Source organism: Cheilinus undulatus, linkage group 12, assembly GCF_018320785.1.
Source record: "Cheilinus undulatus linkage group 12, ASM1832078v1, whole genome shotgun sequence".
NCBI classification, from domain to species: domain Eukaryota; kingdom Metazoa; phylum Chordata; class Actinopteri; order Labriformes; family Labridae; genus Cheilinus; species Cheilinus undulatus.
Window position 1 is genome coordinate 29,156,113 of NC_054876.1, and position 22,270 is coordinate 29,178,382.

General features: G+C 38.8%; 1 protein-coding gene across 1 annotated transcript; it reads right to left on the bottom strand.

Moving 5' to 3' along the window:
- Positions 1-17,545: 17,545 nt before the first annotated feature.
- Positions 17,546-21,440, bottom strand: ovca2 (OVCA2 serine hydrolase domain containing). The gene is made up of 2 exons (XM_041801570.1): positions 21,066-21,440; positions 17,546-18,356 (listed from the first exon to the last, which is right to left on the bottom strand). The coding sequence occupies exons 1-2, from the start codon at positions 21,217-21,219 to the stop codon at positions 17,833-17,835; spliced, it is 678 nt and encodes a 225-aa protein (XP_041657504.1). The 5' UTR covers positions 21,220-21,440; the 3' UTR covers positions 17,546-17,832.
- Between the last annotated feature and the right edge of the window lie 830 nt (positions 21,441-22,270).

Genomic DNA, 22,270 nt, shown 5'->3' on the forward strand with positions numbered 1-22,270 from the left:
AGCTTTAAAGAAAGCATGCTCTCGGCTAATGAAATGATTAAAAGGACAAGTGGATCACATTGTTTAGGTTTTTTCCCGCTCGTCAGGTTTCACCATAACGTTTTACACCATTGTGAAGTGGATTTCTAATTGCTTTTCGAGAAATGCTTGTGTTGTGTGTGACTTTCAAACATTCATGTTAATCTCTGGACAAATGAGCTGTGGAGGTGGAGTGGGATTGATGAGACAGACCGTGCTCCCTGCTGGCCTGTCCTCCGCTGATTGAAACTGCCCAGCGGGGACACGTAAAGTTTTGTCTGAACTTCCAGTCGGGTGTTGCGTGACTCCGCTCACTTCTACTTAAAAAGGAGAGCTTTGTAGAACTAATCTGACACCTTTGTCCAAACTACGTCTGGTTTATAGGAACCTCTCTCACCGCACACGCCTACGCACGTCTGACACATTTCTTTACGCATGAGGGTCTCCCCGAAAATCTCCCAGAATATTTAGTGAGTTCAGCAGGATCGAGACGGATTTACGCACGACGCCTGTCAATGGTCCTCTTGACGTTTCTGCTATCCGTGGAATCTGGGGTGGATATTTGAACATTGTTTTTTTTTTTTGCATTTCAGAAATCTCATCATTGTGGGAAAAAAAGTGCAATGCAGCAAACATTATCAGTGGCTCCAAGCAGTGATTCATCGCCTGCATGGCTCTCCACTCACGATTTGCTCATCGTTGCCATATGATCACCTAGTGAAACATTTTGGGGAAAATAAAGCGTCAGCTTTTGTCCTAAATCACTTAAATGTTTTTTCCCGCCGAAACAATTAGCCTGGACATTTTTCAATGAGCAGAGTTTACCAAGAGAGAGCATAAGCTGCAGGACTAGTTTTTGATTATCTGTGCCATTTTAAACATCAAACCAGTTTATTATTACCAAAGCAACATATTTGAAAAAGAGGGGCTGTTGTCTTTGTCTTTTTTGAGAAATAATGGATAATGAAGACGTGAAAAGCATCCTCTGTGAAAATTAAAGAGCACATCATTACAATAAATATGCCATAACAGTAACACTGGGAGATGAAAATGGGATGTATCTCACTAATTAGTGCCTCAGAGACTCTAAATGTCTTCATACAACGGAATTTGATTACCACAGCTTCTATTTTGACTTCTCAGTGCATGGAGCAGAAAGACAACAAAACATGCTATTTTCATCCCGGTTTACAGACCTGCACAGTGATGCAGGCTATACTTTTCCTCCCCCTTTATAAATAGCTGCACTCCTTCAATGACGTGGGATACGCACGTACATGTGTAGGTGAATCTTTGAATGAGCTCTCCCTCTCTCCCTCCTCCCTCGTTCCCTCCCTTCCCCTTCTCTCCTGCTCCCTCCCCCGTTCCCTCTACTAGTTACTACGGGATCTCTATAAAAAGCCTACGGTTGATGGGAGAGCCCGGTCTGTACGGGAAGCGACTTTGGAGAAGAGGGACGACAGCGTAGCACAGATTTGCTGCTGACAGTTTCACATTGATGAATTTAGAGATAGGGTTTTTCTTCAGCGAGGAGACGCAGCCATGGTCACGAAGAACTTTGTCTGAGGTGAGCCAAATTTGTCTTTCAAAATCATTTAATTCATTATCTGTATTGATAGCAGTGTTTTCTAAAACGCCGTTGATATAGGTTGATTTTTAAGGTGTAGTGGACGGTCTAACCCTATTTAGAAGACCTGTCGTCTGTTCATTTGACTGACGGTGTGCTCATTTTGACTCTTCGGTTGGAAGTTGCTGCAGTGTGACTCATATTCTCTCCCATGTGGGCAGAACTCAGCCTGCAACCTAAAAAAACATAATCTTATGTCTCTGATAACGCAAAAATGCTTTCAAACATCGCCTTAAACACATGTACTCAGTGTCTGGTTCACTCTGTTCCCATTGCTCTGGGTACACGTATATAATGAAATAAATCACCTTGTATGGACGTCACCTATGTTCACCTGTTCACGTTGCAGCTGGATCACAGTTGAACAGGAACGCGCTGCTAAGGTTCCCCTTTGGCACTTGTTACTTTGTCTGCTGTGCTCTGCTGTCCAGCTAAAATGTACAAATATCACCGTGCCATGCAGCCTACAATGTCACGTGCACACACGCTCATGCAAGTCCGCTGTGCCCAGATGTGTGTGTGCGCACAGGTTTTGGCATTAGTATGTGCGCGTGCGGGGGTGGCAGCAGAGAAAGTGCTGAAGATAGGGGAGTTTTCCTCACAAAGCCATCTACATTCTCAGGAGCGCGTGGCACCGGGAGGTTTCCGGTTATAGTGATGACATTATAGCCATCTCTTTCTTCCGGTGTGGCGATACACACCTCGCCTCCACCTCCTTTTTTCCCCCCCACTACCTTCTCCCCCTTCTCTGTCTCCCTCCCCTTCATGCACTTCCGGCCGGCGTTTCCTTTAACTTTTTTTTTTCCCTCTCAGTCCTGGTCTGTGACGTAGTCAGCTAGTGAAGTCAGCCCTGCGTCATTCTTGCGCACTTTGCAGATGATACGCAGTCACCTACTATAACCCTTTTATAGGCATCGCGCGCACGCGCGCACACTGCGGTGTGGTTCTCCGGCGTGTGGGGGAGTGTATGCGCAATGTGAGAGGCTCGTGCGCGGACAGCACAAGGGAAGAGAGGGTGGAGCGAGTCAATGAAACCCCTTATTCATTCACAACTCGTTGTGGCCACTGTAACACTGACTTTGATCATACAACGCTGATTATGAAAGAGCAGAGCTAAGCCGTCTCAAGTACCTCAAGTACAGCAACACATTGTTTTTTTATCATAAAGATACGAGTTACATAAACAGCCACCAACCTTTATTGTTCAGGTCCTCTTAACAAACACTTTATCCTAATTAACTTGAATCCCTGATATTGCATTTATTAAACGAGTTTACTGAACCAATCTTTATTTTTGAAGCCAATTCATAACAAATGTTATCTGAATACATCTTAAAAGCAGCCCACGTTAGACCGTACTACTTGAAATTCTTTTTTATAGCAACGTTTGAAGAAATCAGGTTTTGTTGCAGTTAAAAAAGAAAAGAATGAAGTTACACCAAAGTCTAGGCTCGACTTCAGGAAGTCCACGCTTGAAGTATTTTCCTTTTATTTATTTATTTTTAATATTTTAAATTTAGTAATTCCTTCCATATTTTACCCCAGAGACCCCACACAGGCAAAGAAGCGGTTTCTCCTCGATGCCATGGAAACGGAGCCAGACCAAGCCACTGCCCACGCGCTCTGATAAGCCAGGCGGCAAAATGGCACGAGAGCCGATTGGTTTGCCGTCGATGTGACGTCATATACCCGTACCCTAGGGCATGTAACTTGCCGAGCAGAGATGCGTGACTCGTCACCTGACCGGCTTCTGTGCGGTGATGGGAGCTGAGACTGCAGAGACTGTTCCACTATACGGACAAGCTCAGTTATACACTTGACACTATAATAAGACAGCCTATGGCTTTGATCTAAATTTAAGTTCACAGTTACGTAAGATTCGGGACGTTTTACTCATAATAATCTGTTGTACAAGTGAGGCTTCAGTTACTTCCTCGCCCCTGTTCATTTCAGCACCGCGGACAGCTCCGTGTCACACAGCCGCTGTGTCGCTGTCCTTTACTGAGGTGCTGAAACTGAAATGACTTTCAAACCTTTGCAGAAACACTCTAACCAACAAGAGACGAATAAATTCGAACAATTCATCTACATGTTAAGAGAAATGATTGTAAAATATTTAAGATCGAGCAGTAAGAAAAATATGTGACATAGTGCAGGCAAAGAATCACTACAACTGATTGGACCGTCTGCTGTTGCCGTGTTGCATCTCTGTGGCTCACAAAGTTAGCTCGTGACTGCTGTCTTCTGAACATTTTGTACCAGCACTGCATAGTTTGTGGAGTACTTTTTCAGAGAGCCAGTTAGGACAGCCAAGGCTAACAAGCAGCATATCTGATCAGGTATATCCACAGGTTAGAGACAATATCACAGCAGTGTGTGGATGTTGAGGTTGAGAAAGAGAGACACTAGGGTTTGAGCTATCAAGCTTTTAAATTTGAAGCAAATTGAGAGGTGAGTTTACTGAAATACTGACCTAACAAATGTAAAACAGTCAGCCAAATAGTCAACACATGCACAACCTGTTGGATGAGTCACTGATTCACTCCATGGGGAGCATTCCTAAAAGGTGTTTGTTCTTTTGTTGGAGAGGTTACAGGCAGTTTCATCATCAGAATAAGAGAAACACAGTGTTCTACATCTCTCTCACGCTTGTTTCAAAGATTAAGCCATGCAGAGTCTAAGTGCTCACGACCAGTAGGGTAAAACTGAGAATGGTACTGAGTGTAGCCCCTGTGCCTCTCGTTCTGTCTTACAAACACTTGCAAACATGCAAACACTAACTAGGTCAGAGGCAGGGAAAACAGTGGGTGGATGATGCATGGTGGCAATCATGCCAAGTGTTTCTAATAAATGATCAAGCGATGTTAGCTCTGGGATGAAAACATTATTTAGGGGGAAAAAAGATTTTTATGAAGAAGATCCTTTATGCTTTTAAAAACTTTGCTGTGTATACATTTTGGAAAAATATGTGTCTATACATATCTATATCTGTCTGTATCTATTCATATATGCATGTGTCTATTCATATGTGTCCCTCTATATCAATCCATACATTCATCAATCCATCCAGTCTACACAGTTGTTGAGACATTACTGAATATAATGCTGTCATCTATAAAGACAGGTATCCCCTTGTTTTATGGTTACATTCATCAAATATTGTACTCTTAGGATTGGGGATGCACAGTGTTGGATTTTTGCCAATATCTGAATGCCGATATTTACAAATTCATTTTATCTGATACCTATATCAATACATATAAAACTAAAACTTCAGTCCTTGAATACTTTAAAGTTTAAGGGTAAAAAAGAAACTAGAGTCCTTAAAACAAACATTAAAGTTTAAATAATCAGGATGAACAAAGAAAAAGACCTCAGCTGACAAAAGTCTGCTGGTCTAGCCTAAAATTCCACACACGCACTAAAAAAATTATATATATATGGTTAAAATTTGCAGTCGATGTTAATATTAACAGACAAAATGAGGTTAAAATCTGCTGATACTAATAGTTGCCTTTGAAAGCTGAAATCATGCACCCCTACCTAGGATTTTCTTGTGCTCTGAAGGCTAAAGAATTATCTTGTTTTCATAAAAAAAGGGTAAATCAGAACCTGAGTGGTTGGCAAAAGAGCAGGATAGAAACATTTGTATTAGGGGTCGACTGATATTGTTTTTTCAGGGCTGATACGGATACAATTAGTAGGCTGATAACCGAAAGGTGGAGTAGAAATGCATATATTATGATGTATAAAATGAACTTAATATGGCAAAAGTGAAATTGCATAATCAAAAAATGAAGGAAAAAACAAGCTAGCCCAGCTATCAGCATGAGAATGAGCACATAGAAACACAGCAGCAATAGGAAAACAGAAAGTGATGCCATACACTCACTGTGACAGTGGCACCCAGGCTAAAGTGCTGATTGGCTGGTACTCATGTGACATCTAGCCAATCAAATTGTGTGTTATTCAGGACATCTGGTGAGACTGTGGAGAGAAAGAAAGCCAGAGGGGAAGACACACCTTGGAGCCAAAGTAGTGCACTTTGTGATTAATTAATTTTATTGATTATTGGTAAAATAAAATGATGATACCGACAGGCAGGCAAATGCAAAATATTGGCCTCAATAGTTGGCCAGGCTGATAATCAGTCTCCTCCTACTTTGTATAGTTGTAGCTTCAGGGTAGCACAAGAATGCTAATCAGATGATATAATATTTCATAACATTACCAAACATCCTCCAGCTGGGTATAGCAATAAAAGCTTAAGTCCAGAGAGTTTTGCCTTCAGTTGAAGATAGCAACATGCTGCTTTTTCTACATAATACCATGGAGATGATGCTCTTTACTGCACTCTAAGTCATTATTTTTACAGAGTAACAATTACTGTGGTTACTATCTAGGGCATAGGGATACCCCTGGTATGGTATTGATCAGGATCAACCTCCTGGGAATTTTGTCAGGTTTGAGTCCAGTAACAATACACGCATATCCTCTTTTGTGTTTTGCTGATACAGGTTTGCCCTTCTTTCTCATCTCTCCCTCTTCCTTGAGTCTTGGCCAGAGCATCAGCACCTTGGCTTTAGACTGCTTACTGCTTCTACAGTACCACAGTACAGTAACAGTCTACAGTCATGGCTACTGAAGCCTGGCAATGCACCAAAAGAAGAGGACATGCTGAGGATGTCAGTCCACATAAAGGAAATACTGTACAGAGCTTATCTAGTTTGATGGCTGAAGGTTCTTCGATGTTTCTGCTCTTCCGACTCAGAAAGGAAACCTGTGTGGGCATGCAATGGGGGAGTCCTTACACCCCGTAAGTGCGTAATATCAACGCTTAAACCAATGGGGCTTTGCAGTTTCGAGTTACCATGCCAACTCCAGCTCCTTCTTTCTCCACCCTGCTGTCTCCATGGCGACCGTGGCTTTAGATTGTTACTCTAGCAACAGCACCATGGTAACAGTCTACAGCCATGGTCGTTAGGGGCAGATATCATCGGGGGACTTTAGAAAAAAAGAGACACCATGTTAAATTGCATCTTGTGATTTAGTTCTATGTGTTTGTTTTGTGTGAGTGGTCTGATAATATAGGAAGAAGAATCTTATCATAAATAATGACAAGCACGGACAAATGATGCCTTTCAGTTGAACTTTATCAGGTATAAAGCATTTCTTGAAAGTGTTGATAATTCAGTGCAGTGATGAATGGAAAGAGCACACTCTGAGCCGATGAGTCACTCAGCTCAAACACCTGTTCCTCTCTCTGTTTGTCAGACAAGAGCAGCATCACTTCAAAGCAGCACAGTTAGAAACTCCCAGCAGGCATCACTGCTACCTGCAGGCAGAAAACAAACACTCACAACTCCTACACACATGTTAGCGCACACACATGCAGATACAGTATGGTCACTGTAAACAGAAACACATTAAGATGCGACTAGTCCTAGTTCCACTCTCCCTCAAGCACAATGTAATATCAAGAGTAAGTCTGCCCTCTACAGGTCAGGATTTGTCCCTGCATTCTGATAATGACAAATGAACTACACTTTGTATAGGTGGGAAAAAACCCTGGAAAATCTAAAATAATAAAGTAAATAAATAAAAATAAACACCCCCTTAATGTTGTGCATACTTGTTTAAGTGGTGTCTACTTCATATGTGTTAAGTTATCACAGATTGTAGTTGATGTGACAGATGGTGATGTTATTTAAGGGTTTTACTTGGAAAGTAACAAAAACACCCTGCCAGTCTGATTAATTCCAGCAAGACAGGAAGGCTGAGTCTATTTTAGATACAGCGTTCACACTTATGGTTATTCTAAGAGGTTTTCCTTATTTAACCAAAATGAGAGCAGAGAAACTTAAGGTGGCAGTTGTCACCAATAGTAGTTAGTATGTGTTGACTGTTTGCTCTTTAACCTCCAAGCTAATGAAAGATAACCAAAATAATACTGGAGCTTAAAAAGAATTATGTAAAACATTTTGCATTCTCATGAGAAAATAAAAATTTGCTCTGTTTTTATGACCTAAATTTCACTGTGTATTTTTTTCTGGATCAGTGGGTTTTCACAGTGGTCTGTAATGGATATTTTGTGTTCCTGAATTTTTTTTTTTTCAAAAACTATTATATTAATTTTTCTGAACTAATATTTTTTATTTTCATATTTTCTTAATTTTGTTTCTGAATTATTTTTTTTCTAAATTATTTTTTATTAATTTTTAACTTTTTAATTATTATTTTTTTGAATAATAAAATATTATCAATATTATTCATACTACACTTGGTTTCTTAACTAAAATTTCCATTTTAATTACTTTTCTGAATTAGTCATTTGTATGAATATTCTACATTTTGTTATTAACTAAAAGAGATGAACAATATTTTATGAATACTTTAATGTTACACTAAGTTTCTGAATCAAAATTTTATAGATTTCTTTTTGTTTTTTTTTCTGAGTTAATTTTTTTCTCCATTTTTCTTATTTCAAGGCACTACTTAGATATGTTAAGTAAAACAGACATTTTTGCTCTGTTTTTCTGCATTTGTGACATACCCATCTTGTAATTCAAGGTAAAGCCAAGCACCATCTGCCTATCTTTTTACAGGGACAAGCAGCACTGTGTGCTTGATGAGAGACAGTGGGCCCTGTGGAAAACACAACAAAATGTTTCCCTTCTTTAAGAAGTACATCCATTCAGAATAAAATACATTTTCCTAAATAAACAACAGGTTTCAGGGTAGTTACAAAGGACTTTCTTGAAATAACACACACAAAAAACCCACAATCTTATCAAGTGTCGAAAATTAAACTAGCTGTAGTACAAACCTAAAACTCCAGCTCTCAGAGAAAACTTTATTGTTTTGGGATGAAAAAGAAAACCAAATGAAGATAAGATTCATATCTAATAGTAATCATTCACTGTTCAAGCTAATATCTGCCCATACCAATATCCACTAAGCAGTCCAAAAGCCTTCTGAGATAGTGGCATCTCTCAGATTTACTAGATAGTGACGTAACTCAGAAAAACAGAATAAAATGAACTCAGAAAGTAAAGAGATAACATTACCCCAGGCCACCGGGGAAGAAAAAATGTAACACTGAAAAAAAGAAAACAACCTCAAGTGAATGAAATATACTTCCTTGGAGAGTAAACTGTCTTACTCTAAATGAGTGGCTCTCTGTCTGGCCTCAGGATTCAGAAACAGCTCAACAATAATAACAAATCACAACCCAAATTTCTCAAGGAAAAATGTGATTTATTGAATTAAAAAAAGGGTTTTAGTGTGGACCTTAGATGGAACAAAGCATATCATAGGACAAAGAGACCAGACAAAGCAAACATGTTTAGAAAAGGCATCTTTACAGCATCTCTGTAGAACATGCATACATACACTTTATTTTACTACATTTTTCATGATGACTTTTAACTTTTAGTTGTTTTCTTGAGATTCTGAGAAATTAACACATTGTCATAGAAAAATCTGCCTTCCTTCCCCCGAGGTGATGAGATTAATAAGTCAAGATGTTGAAAAAACAAACAAACAAACAAAAAAAGACTTAATAAAGTGTATAAAAAAATAGCACTTACAAACACCAGAAACTTTTTTTCACTGTTTCCTTTTCTAGGCACACATCCATGGCCCAATGAAAACTGGCCAATTTTAATATTCTATCAGGGCACCAAATTATAAACATACAGTCATATCTGGCGACATCATTTTACGTATTATGACCAGTGTTTTACTGTGGTGTAGATGCAGGCATACTACTAATGCTAGGTGTTGCACATGTACACATACTCTGACATATCCTGTAAGTTCCATCAGCCTCATTCATTCTTTTATATTATCATTATTTTTTCAAAATTTGATTGTGACAAAGTTTATTCTTGATTATTACTCTAAAATAAGTAAATGTTTCTAATATATTTTTATATCAGTGATGTGTTTCTTTAACCTTTAACCTGGAATGTATATTAGTCATTCATGTCATTTTATACTTTAATTGTGCAAAATAAGACTGAACTGAGCTAACTTAACCTAAACTAAAAGAGCTCTGTGAGTCAAATATTTAAATCATTTAGAATGTTTAACACAGAAAATATTTGAATAACAAACTGTTTCTGTAGTGTGCCTTTTTTCTGCCACCCACCTTCCTGCAGTGGTTTCGTGCTTCTCTTATTTATTACATTACATTTACACTATATTTACATTACAGAGGTAATTCATTGTGTTGCAGTTGATCTATTGTAGTTCAAATAGAGCTATCTGGTTGATTTCAGCCTGTTTCATATCTGCTTAAAAGACCTAAAAGCTTTGAAAATGAAAGAAATGAAATAAAGAAAAAGACAAAGATAAGCTGGATAATCAGTTGTTCAGCCTCCGCCTCCCTGCACCGTAAAAGCTCATGTGCTGACAGACGAACAACAGCACATAAACTCTTACTGTTCAGGGCTGACAAGTCAAGTCATGGGCTTGAGTCACACCACCTTTCAAGGAAGATCCACCTAAATCAAGTCAGGTTCATCAATGTATTTATCCAAAACTTATAGATCACAGAGAGGAGAGAAACATTTCTTATAGTATTATTACATAAAGTCAATTTTAATGCCAGGAATTGTTGTGTTGTATTCTTGTGTTTAATCTACACTCCACTGTAGGTTTAAGAAAGGTTGCCTGACTGAAAATCTATTACAGTTTAGGGCTTTTATTGTGCTCGTTGCTCAGTTGCTATTGTTATTTCTCTTTTACAAACCTTACCCCTGATAAAACGGACAGCGTAGTACATTGACCTAACCTGATGCATTTTATAACTGATACTTGTTAACTGTTAAAGAGTTCTATATGTGTATTGTGCTTAAAAATAATACTTTATTACTATAATGATTATTATTGTGAAGTGCTCTATAAGTGTATCCTTTCTATGCCTCAATGGCATTCTGAGCAACACAGTAGCAGCAACATTGTTAACAGAAATTGTTTTTAATATAGCCTTTTCACCCCCCATAGCCCTTGAAGGTGACATATCCCAACTTTTTCCACTTTCTAACACCGTACCTACCTCAAGAAATACAACATGGATGGTTTTTGACCCTGTATAAACCAGCTTTCAACAGCCTTTCTCGGATCTATCAGCTTGGTGTGTGTCTCTTTAAATGCAAATGAGGCCCCTCTCACCCCGCCCCTCTCCTCTGTGGCAACATCAGTACAGCTGTGGGCTTCCATGACTGAAGGGAGAGACGGGTAAACAACAGGTGAGGGGCAGTTATAATGTTGATGACCTATTGTGATGTCACAAGGACCACATATTCTGGACAGACTATCAGACTCCATTTCAGACACAAAAGGGCCAAAAACACACACCTAGGTTGGCGTATTTCATTTTGTAGAATGGTAGATACTCTAGATACCCAAATACATATGCAAAAATATATTAACAAGGTTATTTTCATGATAAGACACCTGTAAAGTAGTGGGGTGTCTGGCAGTAGCCCACAACTGTGAGACACTGCCTCTGTCGCAATGAAAGGTCGTTTTTTTGCCTGTACAATGTATTTCTTGTTTTAGAAGATTTTTCTAAATTCAACTGTATTCGTTAAAAAAGTCTGGCAGTTACATTCGTGATATAACCACATGGCAAACATTACAGCCTAAAAAACATTTCATAAATGAAACAGAAAGAAACGTCAGAGGACTAATTTGGGATTAAATTATGTATAGACCCATTTTGAAAGTAATTACACCAACATTGGCTGCCTTTAGCTTTGTTAGCTTTAGCTCATGTCGCTATGCTAGCTACATAGTAATTGTTAGTATGTAAGTTTATGTAGCTATGTTCGCCTTAGGTTTAGCAAAAAGTAAGCTTTAGCAAACGTAGTAAAGGCTTAATATATCTATGACAGCTACAATGCAAATGTAGCTAAATTAGAGTTAGAAAACCTAGCATAAGCTTACATATCTTTGGAAGTTTTAGCTACGTTAGCTATGTAGCTAAAGCTACATCGATAAAATATAGGTTTATACGATTTTTAAAACTATCAAAGGTGTGCAGTCTTCAGGTCTGAGAACCACTGTCATAGAGGACAAGCTTCTTTTCTGTAAGTAGACTGTTTAATTGGGTTTATTTAATGTTTTGTGATTAGCTTTTAATTCGTGGTATCCTAACCCTTGCCTTAACCCTAACTGGAAGTTTACTACAATTTTATTTTGAACGTTTTTGCATGTATTTCAGTCTTGACAGAGGTGGCGTCTAAAAGTAGTGGTCTGCAAAAGAGGGGTGCCTGAGATCTGCTGTCTGCAGCCAGATGGTCTCGTTAAAATTCCCTAAAGCTCAGACATCTTGTTTTTGTTGATATGGCGCCCCCTGTGGACGAGGCAGTAACTTTAATTTCTTTGTTCATTTCATACTGTACAAGCAGAATTAATATTTTCAACAAATTTCTTCTTCCTGCTTTATTCTAACAATCAAATACATTACTCCTAGAGATTTATTGTTGTCAGTAACGTTTTAACCCAGTAAGTAAACCTGACAGCGACTTTAGATATTGAAAACAACCATCAGAAATAGTTAACCTTAATGCTGATGATCGTGTTTGCATTCACACTGAGGCATCTCTGTTTATGTTGCTCTTTTCATAACAAGCTAAAATCTTACAGTATCTTTAACTATCGCCTGGAAGACAACAACATTGTGCAACGGTCCTCACATTTTTTCAGTTCATAGAGCCTCATCCTGACCCCTCCCCTCTTTCTCTCTACCACTGTCCTTCCTCCTAAATGGTGACTAATATTTACCCCAGTAGTGTCAGTCAGGCACCTATGAGGACGGCCAAACCACTGTAGTCCTTGCCAGGGCCCAGCTATGGCCTCTACAATGGGTCCAGTAAAGCTCACACGCAGACAAATGACCGCAGATGACATACGTCAAACAGCCTCAGCTGTGTCCTCAGATCACCTCTGAACCTCCAAAGAAAACAGTCAGCATAACATTCAAGCGTATTAACATCTCATGATAGTCTAAGCCTGACATTGGAAAAGTTAGAGCAAGGTTAGAACGTTTAACGGGATCTAATCTATTACTGAATGACACTGTGTTATGACTGAAATGCCAGAATTTTGGCATTTACAAAGTAAATTTTGTCCACATAAAACAACATATCCAAACAAAAAAAAAACCTCAAAGTAGTGGAAAAGCAGAAGCAGTCATGGAATAACAAATGACCAAATCACACCCATATGGAGGGAGAAAATATGCAAACACACACCCACCCACACACCCACACAAACACCCACTGCCAGTTGTTTAAACCAACATACCACTAATGCAGCTGCAGCATCTCTGTCTTTGTTGTTTAGTGTTTTGTCATTAAGTGGCATCCGCTAATGCCCTTTTTGTCTCTCTTTTAACAGCAACAGGACAGACACCTCTAATTATACTCCCTCTGATCCCTGTTTCAAATGTCATCACACAACAACACATGCAATGACGTTACTTTCTGCAGACTGCAGACGAACATGCATCCCGACAGGAAATGCAAGGCTGAATGTCAGGTGACACTGAAGCCAAGCCAAACCTCTGAACCATGTTAAGTTAGGTCACATTAATCCACACAGGAAAAGCAGTTTATAAATGGAAGCAGACAAATGCAGGCATTAGAAGACTTGAATGATTAAGGCTTAAATCAAGTCACTTTTTCACAAAGGCACATAGAAAAGGAACAGTCACTTTGTCCACCTTCTTCTTCTCGTGATCATTGGTAAACGTGAAAAAAGAACTTAATCCAAAAGTTGAAAGTCATGTGATAAAATCTTAAGTCCCCATCTTGTGCATCTTGAAACCGCAGATTATTCCGGTGACGGAAGTTGACGCACCAAAGCAGAGTTGGCCTATTTTGTGTGGCGACATGGGCCCTAGGATGACCAGGCTCTTTGGAGTATAAGTGCAACTCTTATATAGACACACCACACCACGTGGCCCCTCCTCCTCCTTCCTTCCGTCTCCCTTAACAACAAATAATCAAAATAGAGCCCATCTGTGCCGTGACACACCCCTCTCCCATACTCCATCGGACAGAGAAGGAAAAAATGATCCTTCAATAGAAACTTCAAATGTGCTCTTACTCTTCAGAATAGGGGGAGAGGGAGGATAACTCCACCCTCATCTGTCTCTGTCTCTCATTCCGTTATTTCCCGGTTGTTGTGCAACAGGGGGAACGGATTCCTGAGGAAAGAGTCACGGCTCTGTTGTAAAACTTACTGGCAAGAGTGACCCTCTGTGTTTTTCTTTTTACTATTTCCCTCGCTCGCCTGTTCTCTCCGTTTTGTCTTTCGTTGTTATCAAAACCATGTGTGTGATTGTGTGTATTTGGTGCTGTGAGGTCTTGGAGGGACACAAGGGCCACAGGGGAGCACAGGAGAGAGCAAAAATGTTGGGATGGGATGCAGAAAATGGACCATAAACCTATGAATGGGTTTAAAATTATCTTACAAATTATAAACATTGAGACTGAGAGAGAGTGATTACAATAGAGGATGCTCTACATAAGCACTTTAAATAACCTGTCGCAAAAGCCCACAGTTGTCTGTATTTTTTAGGTCAAGAGTGGATTATGAGACATCCAGACAAACCCAAACTATTTTTGCCCGTGTCATAAACGTAGCAGACATGTGATAGGATGGAGTATGTGGATGACACACACAGGATGTTGGATGGGAGGAGGATGTTGTGAGTTGGAAGCGAGGTAGAGGCCAGTGGGAGATGAAAGCTAAAGGGAAGGGCAGAGAGAGAGAGACAGAGGGGGGAGGTGGAGAGGAGGGAGCACACATCTGGAAACAATTGACTGAGTGCAGTCTGACGTGCACATGCTTCAGCTGTAACAGAACAACTTGTCCTTGAACCTTGAGCGTTGAAGGGTGTGCAGAAACCTGTCAATACAACCCGCGTGTCAAGACAGTCTGTCATGCAACAGAAAAGCTCATCTTCAAGGCCCAAGGAGTGAGTAAAGCTACTCATATGGGGGGAATGACTCAGAGGACCATTATGATGTTTATAAATGACTTGCATGTACCATGCTTACATGTTAAAGTTCCCTAATGTAAATGTTTTCCTATTTCCAATGGGGAAAGTAGTTTTTGATAACAACTTCCTTCAAAGTAAGGCCTATAAGCAAAGATTACATAGCCATGTTGCGCAAAATTTTACTCAAACTTATGAAATCAATCTTTCCATTGTGGCTCTGATATAAATTCTTGTCATAACTTTCCACAATCATGGCAGAGTGTTCCCAGATCTTAAAAAACATCAGTCCTCTCCTGGCATTACTTTAATTTAAGGAAAGAGAGAGCACCTTTGAGCTCTCACAGCTGGGATTTCCAAAGTTAATAAAATGGAAAATCCATTGACATTTATTCCAGTAAAAGGAGTTCATCTGATTTTTTCCAAAAATTCATCAAGGTCCAACACAAATTTATCAAATCTACTCAAAAGCCTGAAAATGCGTCATTAAAAAAGATAGTACACTGTCTTTAATACCCTTTTAACTGAAGATTTGATGGTAACTTAAAATTTGCTGGGTACTTTTTAGTGTCCAGCTATGAGGACATGCATCCATAAAGTGCCTATAAAAAGTATTTACCCCCTTGGATGTTTTACTCTTTTATTGATTTTATAAATCATGATCAATATAATTTGCCATTTTTGACAAAAAACAAAACAAAACAAAACAAAACAAAACAAAACAAAACAAAACAAAAAAACAACTCTTGAATGTCAAAGTGAAAACAGGTTTCTACAAAGTAATGTCAAATAAAAATATATAAGGTAAAATAAGTAAAAATAAAGACATCTGTGTCTGGAAGGCCTACTCACTGGTTAACCAGTATTCCTGACTACCATTACACCATGAAGGCAAAAGAATACTCCAAAAAACTCAGAATAAATTTTAATGAAAAGTTAAAGTCAGAGGATACAAAACTGCACTGAACATCCTACAGAGTTCAGTTAAATCTATCATCAAGAAATTGAATGAATATAGCACATGTGTAAACCTGCCTGGATCAGGCCATCCCCACAAACTGACTGTGCAAGAAAGAGACTAGAGAGAGAGGCCACAGACACCTGTGACTACTCTGAAGGAGTTACAAGTTCAGCAACTGAGATGGAAGAGACTCTGCATACAATGACTCTTGCTTGTGTTCTTCACTAGTCAAAGGTTTATTGGAGAGTGGCAAAGAGAAAGTCACTGTTCAAGAAAACTCCTTAAATCTCGACTAGAGTTCACCAAAAGGCATGTGAGAGACTTCATTGTCAAGTTGAAGAAAGTTCTTTGGTGTCATGAGACCAAAATAGTGCTTTTAGGCCATCAGATAAGATGCTATGTCTGGTGGATATCAAACACTGCACATCACCACAAACACATCATCTCCGCTATAAAGCATGGTGGTGGCAGCATCATGACATGGGGGAGCTTCTCAGTAGTGGGCTCTGGAGGGCTTGTAAAGGTAGAGGGTAAAATGAATGCAGCAAAATATAGGGAAAACCTTGAGGATAATCTTATTCAATCTGCAAAAGAACTAGGACCCGAGAGATTTGTTTTCCAGCAAGGATATGACCAGAAGCACACAGCAGAAACCCATCGGAAATGGTTAAAAAACAACAAAGTGAATGTTTTTGAATGGCCAAGTCAAAGCCCAGACCTTGATCCAATCAAGAATTTGTGGCCGGACTTCAAAAGGGCTGTGTGCAATCCCTGTGCAAGCTAAGAGATCTTGAACAGTTTTGCAATTAGTAAAACTGCAGTGTCAAGATGTGAGACCTATCCACACAGACTCAGTGCTGTGATCATAGCCTAAGCTGCAAAAACAGTTCAAACCATCTTCCTATGCGGATTTTCTTTCGGCTTATTCTGAGTTCAACCAGATATAGCTCTCTCACACTCTGACATTGATTGAAGTAATTGTCAAGAAGAATGGTTTTATTGTCACCACTGATTATCATCATGTCTATGTTGTGCAGCTGTGCTCATGCGTGCCAATACCCACCTCTGTCTGCACTAAGGTGTACCATGCCAGGGAAAAGTAGCGAAGCACTTACACAGGGCAAACAAACTGGAGCTTGAGGGTCAAGAGTGCTTGGAAATGGTACGGACTGCCTAGTGAGAAGACCCCTGCTAGGTATAATACAGCTGTTGAGCTCTCATCATGACATATTGAGCTGTACAACACCAGCTTGCAGTAAAAAATATAGGAACAAATGATCAGTTATATCAGTTATATCAATGTGTGATGATGGTAGCTGCATATTTGGTCATGACAGCACGACTCAACTCTTAAAAACGCATATTGGTTGCACCGTTAAATAGACAGTAGCCAACTTTTTACATGGAAAAACTGGTATTCAAAGGTGTTTTATACACTGAATGTTACAGAAATAAGTTGATATCAACAGAATGCACTCACTGTCACAGGAAAATGGAATAAAATACAATATACGGATGTAAGCTACCTTCAGGCTTCCATACACCATCAGATATTTATGCCAACTTCCTCATGTTTCAGTTTTGAAGTGATTATGCAAGCAGGTGAATGCAAAGACAATTTCACCTGTAGACCTTTTGTTTGATGGAACTGAATTCAATTTTATCTCAACATGTATTCCCATTCAAAACAGATTTCCTCACTATTTTCAACTCCCCCAGTTAAAAGCTTAAGAACATCAGGATCTGTTTTTTAATTTGTTCCATGTGGACTGTTTTGCTCCACTTCGTCCCTGAAACCAAAGTGTGTTTAAAACTAAACAACCTTGTGCAATAAATAACGACTCATTGGAATGAAGCTTCATTGATGTTATGTTTTCTTACTACTTGAGAAACCTCTCAATGCTCACAAAAACAGACAAGAATACAACTGGTACACAATAATTTATTATTTTAGGTTATATGACATCCTCCCTGAGAAGAACAGCATTGTACTGATTTTAATGTATTAGATGTGATCAACAAAAGCTCAAAGCTTTCAGGGAAAAGGTTAAAACTCTTCATTTAGCATTTTAACCAAAATGCCTCTGGATCAAATTATGTTGTCCCGTGATTTTTCTGAATAGAAAATAATCAACCATCCCCAGTCATATTCAAGGGGGTGAGTCCTTGTGGATTGAGGCTCCTCACTAAAATGATTTCCTTTGACATTTGTCACTGAAACTTCTTGAGAAAGTCCTGGTAGGTTTGTCTATGTGCTGATCCAGCAGGAACAAAATGGCCACCAGGATGAGTCAGAACCTGAGGGTCTGTGAAGGACGGGAGAAGATCCCTGCTCATGATGTCTGGGATGACTCGATCCTCCAGTCCAAACACGTGCAGGGAGGGAATCTGGAGGGGAGCCCTGTAGAATCTTTGGTGTTCCTTACAGGCGCTGCGGAAACCAGCAACCAGGATGGCAAAGCGGAAGCTGAATTCTGGCTCAATTTTTTGCTCCTGAAGCGAGACCAGCATGGCAACAAAAGCTGCTCCCTGACTGAAGCCCAGGATGCCATCAAATGGACCTTGGACCTTGACCGCTTCTCTCACAACAGATACGCTCTCGTTGAGGCCCAGGCTCTCCTCACACTGCTGCTGAGCGCTGAAGCTGCGAGCCTGGATGTCAGAAAACCACCAACCCTTTGGGTCCTCATCATCTCTAGGTCCAGGTTCTGAGTTTTTCTCCTTCTCTGGAGCATCTGTATGGTCAGGGGAAGAAAGGGATTAGTCTCATGTTTGAAATCATTCAAAATTCAAAAAGCCTTACCTTATCTTAAAGTTAATACAAACATTAAAAGTTTTTGATGCACTGCAGAATAAATCCTGATTTAAATGACTGATATCAGCAACAGTTTGTTATTAATCCCTATTTTATTAACCTTTATGACAGCAGTTTAAGTTTGCAGAAGTCTAAAATCTGTGTGGCTGTTTTAATCAGAACATAATTTGCTTGTTCAAACACAAAACAGAAAAATCTTGTATCATATTTCTAACTTGAGGCTGGGCTAGCCTTTTGCACCTTATCTGTTGTGTAACATCCCCATGAAACAATTATTTATCTTCATATTTAGGGATGCACAATGTTACTGACATAATATTAGCGGATAAGAGATTTCAAACTTCATTGATCGGTAGGTAAAAAAAACATTTCCGCCATTGTCTACAACCTCAATGTATCAGGTAGAGTCAATAAATTAACAAGGAAACACACAGGGTATTCTCTTCAAACACGCTCAATCAAAGCTTTTTGACTTCCTGATGAAGGCTTGATGCCAAACTGTGTCAAAGAGTGTTTATAAAGTCTTTGTGATCAGGCCATGAAAATAAAGGCATTCAGGGTATGAAGAGAGTGTCTTCAAGTTTTTCTTGTTAATTAATTGCGTACATGAATCCCATGCCAAAAAGCACCTCAATCAAACTCTATTAAGTCCATGAAACACTCCTTTTTACTCCCTTTTAACTAAGCATTTTAAGAGCATTAAGTTTGTTGAGTTTCAAGCAGAAACAACAGACCTACTTTGTTTTTCTAATGTTTTTGTTTTTAACTTTAAGTGTGCTCTACGGACTTAAGTTTAGATCAAAACTATGGCCAAAATAATGTCTGCTCTTGAGAAGAATGTTTTTCGTAGTATTTCAAGCACTTTCTCCAGATTGTCTTAGGGAACCATAGTTAATTTGTCAACTAAAACTATGTCTGGCAATAGTGGCTGACATGATAAGGTTGAGACTAAATGCCTTTGCACACAGTCTGTTCTTCTTCCATTGCCACATGTTAAAACAGAAATACAATCTTATGTTGTGTTAATTATGATTGCACACTGACTCTGACACTTAGATCCGTCAATATTTTTGCATTTTTCTGCATCCGTCCAAGCCATTTGAATGGGTGACTGATTATTCAGAACAGCAGCTGCAGCTCGCTTCTCGCTTGCTCTCCCCCTCGCATTGAAACCTTACTTTAAACACTGTGGAGGCCAAAATATGTACTCACAGCCACATAACAAAGACTGAATTGAAAAGTTGTGCTCCATCTCTCCAACTTGGCACAGTGCTATGACGCACAAGCTTGTGCCATATGAACATGTCTGTCAGCATGGTTGGACCTTGTGATTTAGTAGTAAGAGCCTCAGAAACCTGTTCACTGTTTTTTCCCCTTGTTGCACAACTATTTGCCTTGTTCTACAAAAATAAGCTCATTGGATTGTGTGTTTCAGTGTGTGACCCTGAGTGTAGATTAATGATAATAAAAACTCAGACAAATAACACGTCAAAGAGACTTAATGAGCACTCAGTGTGGCAGAGAGAGCATGAGCTGTTAGGAACAATCTGTAGCTTTTCTGCCTCTCAGCTGCAGTAGGCAGTGATTGCAGGTTTTGCAGGGTGCTTAGGACACAAGTATGATTTGAATAAATGGTTTGACCAAAAGTTTTCATTGAAATGTAAAGACTTTTTATGGACTTTAACTTGATTACAAATGCTTTTCAGTTTGTTGTCAACTAACTTAAACTATAATGGGAAGAAACAACTGAAATGTTACTAAACTAATGAGCATTTCAATCATAGGACTAAGACTAAACTTAGAATAGCTGTCAAAGTTAATACAGCATGAAACCACTGCAAACCTGTTGTGTAATTAGGATAATTAATTTTAATGTGGAAATACAAGCATGGAGCTCACCACCTGTCAGCAGGTTGTTACAGTGCTGTTCATAGCTCTCAAAAGGCAGACAATATTTGTTTACTCTTACTATTACACCACATTTTGAATAAAATGTACATCCATGAATATTCAAAGGAATTACCCATTTAGAGTTACAGCTCAATTCTGGTACAGAAGAGACTGGATGTTCTTTAAGTGAAATTGGGGTACTATTCGTATCAACAAAAATAATTAGGGAAATATCGCTTATTGGACAGTGGCAAAAATCCAAAATTATACATCCCTATCAGTAGTGGTTCTTCTAATGTCAACATACAGAATTTTTATTTGCATAGGGCGAAATAGCCAATGCATTCTTGGTCTGTACAGTTGTTCATACAGGGTTCCTATGACACTATAGCATTTGAGGAGATGTCAGCAGGTCTATCTGGTAAATGTTAACACACCGACCAAAAAACAAAACAAAACAAAACAAAAAAATCTTTCTTAATTCTCACACATCATCCATAAACTATCTAACTAGTCTGTTATCTATTGATAGGTATTTAGTAATATCAAAATATATTCTTATGTTTCATTACCTATACATTTATCTCATACTTTAGCAGGTGTAACCCTCTGTAACATCAAGACTTTGCTGTAAAATATGGTGTTCATATCTTCTAACTTCAAACCTTTGATTACTATCTACTCTTTAGTTGCTTGTTCAGCATGTTTTGGTCAGAGGAAAGAATAAGAGGCGACCCACCTTCACTGTTTCCCTGCTGCACACTGTGCGGTGCACTCAGGTATACAAGCTCCACGTGTTTCTTCAGGAGCTTCCGCAGGGATCCCGTCTTTTCACGGAACGAGACGCTGTTCTGACGGTAACCATGGATGCACAGGACCCGGAGAGGAGCCATGGAGAGGTCAGCTAACTTAGCTAAAGCTAGCCAGATAAGTAAGTTTCAGTGAGTCGAAGGATATAAACGCTGAAGCACAAAGCTGTTGTCATGTGCCAGATCACTTTAAAACATCACATAAAGTATAAAGCGAAATATCTAAATCGTAAAAATGAGTTGTTTTGATTAGAAATACGCGCAAATTCAGGTAGTTCGAGGCATATCTACAGAGCTCGCGAGGTCAGCCGGAATAAGTATAAAATGCTTCCGGTTATTCTTTTCAAAGTAAAACTTTTCCCCCCACGAATGATTCTAAGCTCATGGAAAGATAGAAAGTAAGAGAAACCAAAGGAGGCCTATTTGTATGGAAGCGCATTTCTGCCACTCAAAAAAGAAAAAATATTAAAGTACAACAGTCACTGAAAGTTTGTTTAACAGATACTGTAAAGGTCCGTGTCTGCATCCAGGTGCTCCTTGAAGTTGTGAGATAGAAAGACATCAGAATCTAATTTTCCCCAAATTATTATGACTTACTGTGTTATTATATTTACTTTTAATCTTATAATTATGACTAACTATCCAATAATTTATACTTTTCATTTCATAATTTTGACTTTCAATCTCATAACTGTGAGTAACTTGCCATATTTTGTTCTTTGTCTCATAAATATTACTTTCCATCTTATAATGTCGACTTTTTATTTCATATTTTTGTCTTTTCATCTCATTATGACTTATTCCATAATTTCGACTTTTTATTATGTAATTTTGACTTCTTATATCAATTCTGACGTTTTATCTTAGAATTTTGACTTTTTTTCCTCATGATTATGGCTAAATATGCCATAATTTTTAACAAAGCATTTTTCTTTTTTAAGTGGCAGAAATGGGCTCACATTATAAGAACCTAAAAAGCATTCTGCGTACATATTTAAAGCTTGCCAATTTTTATGTACAGGATTTACGCAGATTTTGTGAATACATAAAAAATGTACTTTGCTTGATCAAGATTCTCTGGGTATGACTTGAACATGCTACTACGATGATAAAAAATAATGTTGCAATTCATTAT

Coding starts and splice junctions, on each gene's coding strand:
- ovca2 (XM_041801570.1), bottom strand. CDS start 21,219: ATGGCTCCTCTCCGGGTCCTGTGCATCCATGGTTACCGTCAGAACAGC. Junction 18,357..21,065: donor GCAGCAGGGAAACAGTGAAG/GTGGGTCGCCTC, acceptor CTGACCATACAG/ATGCTCCAGAGAAGGAGAAA.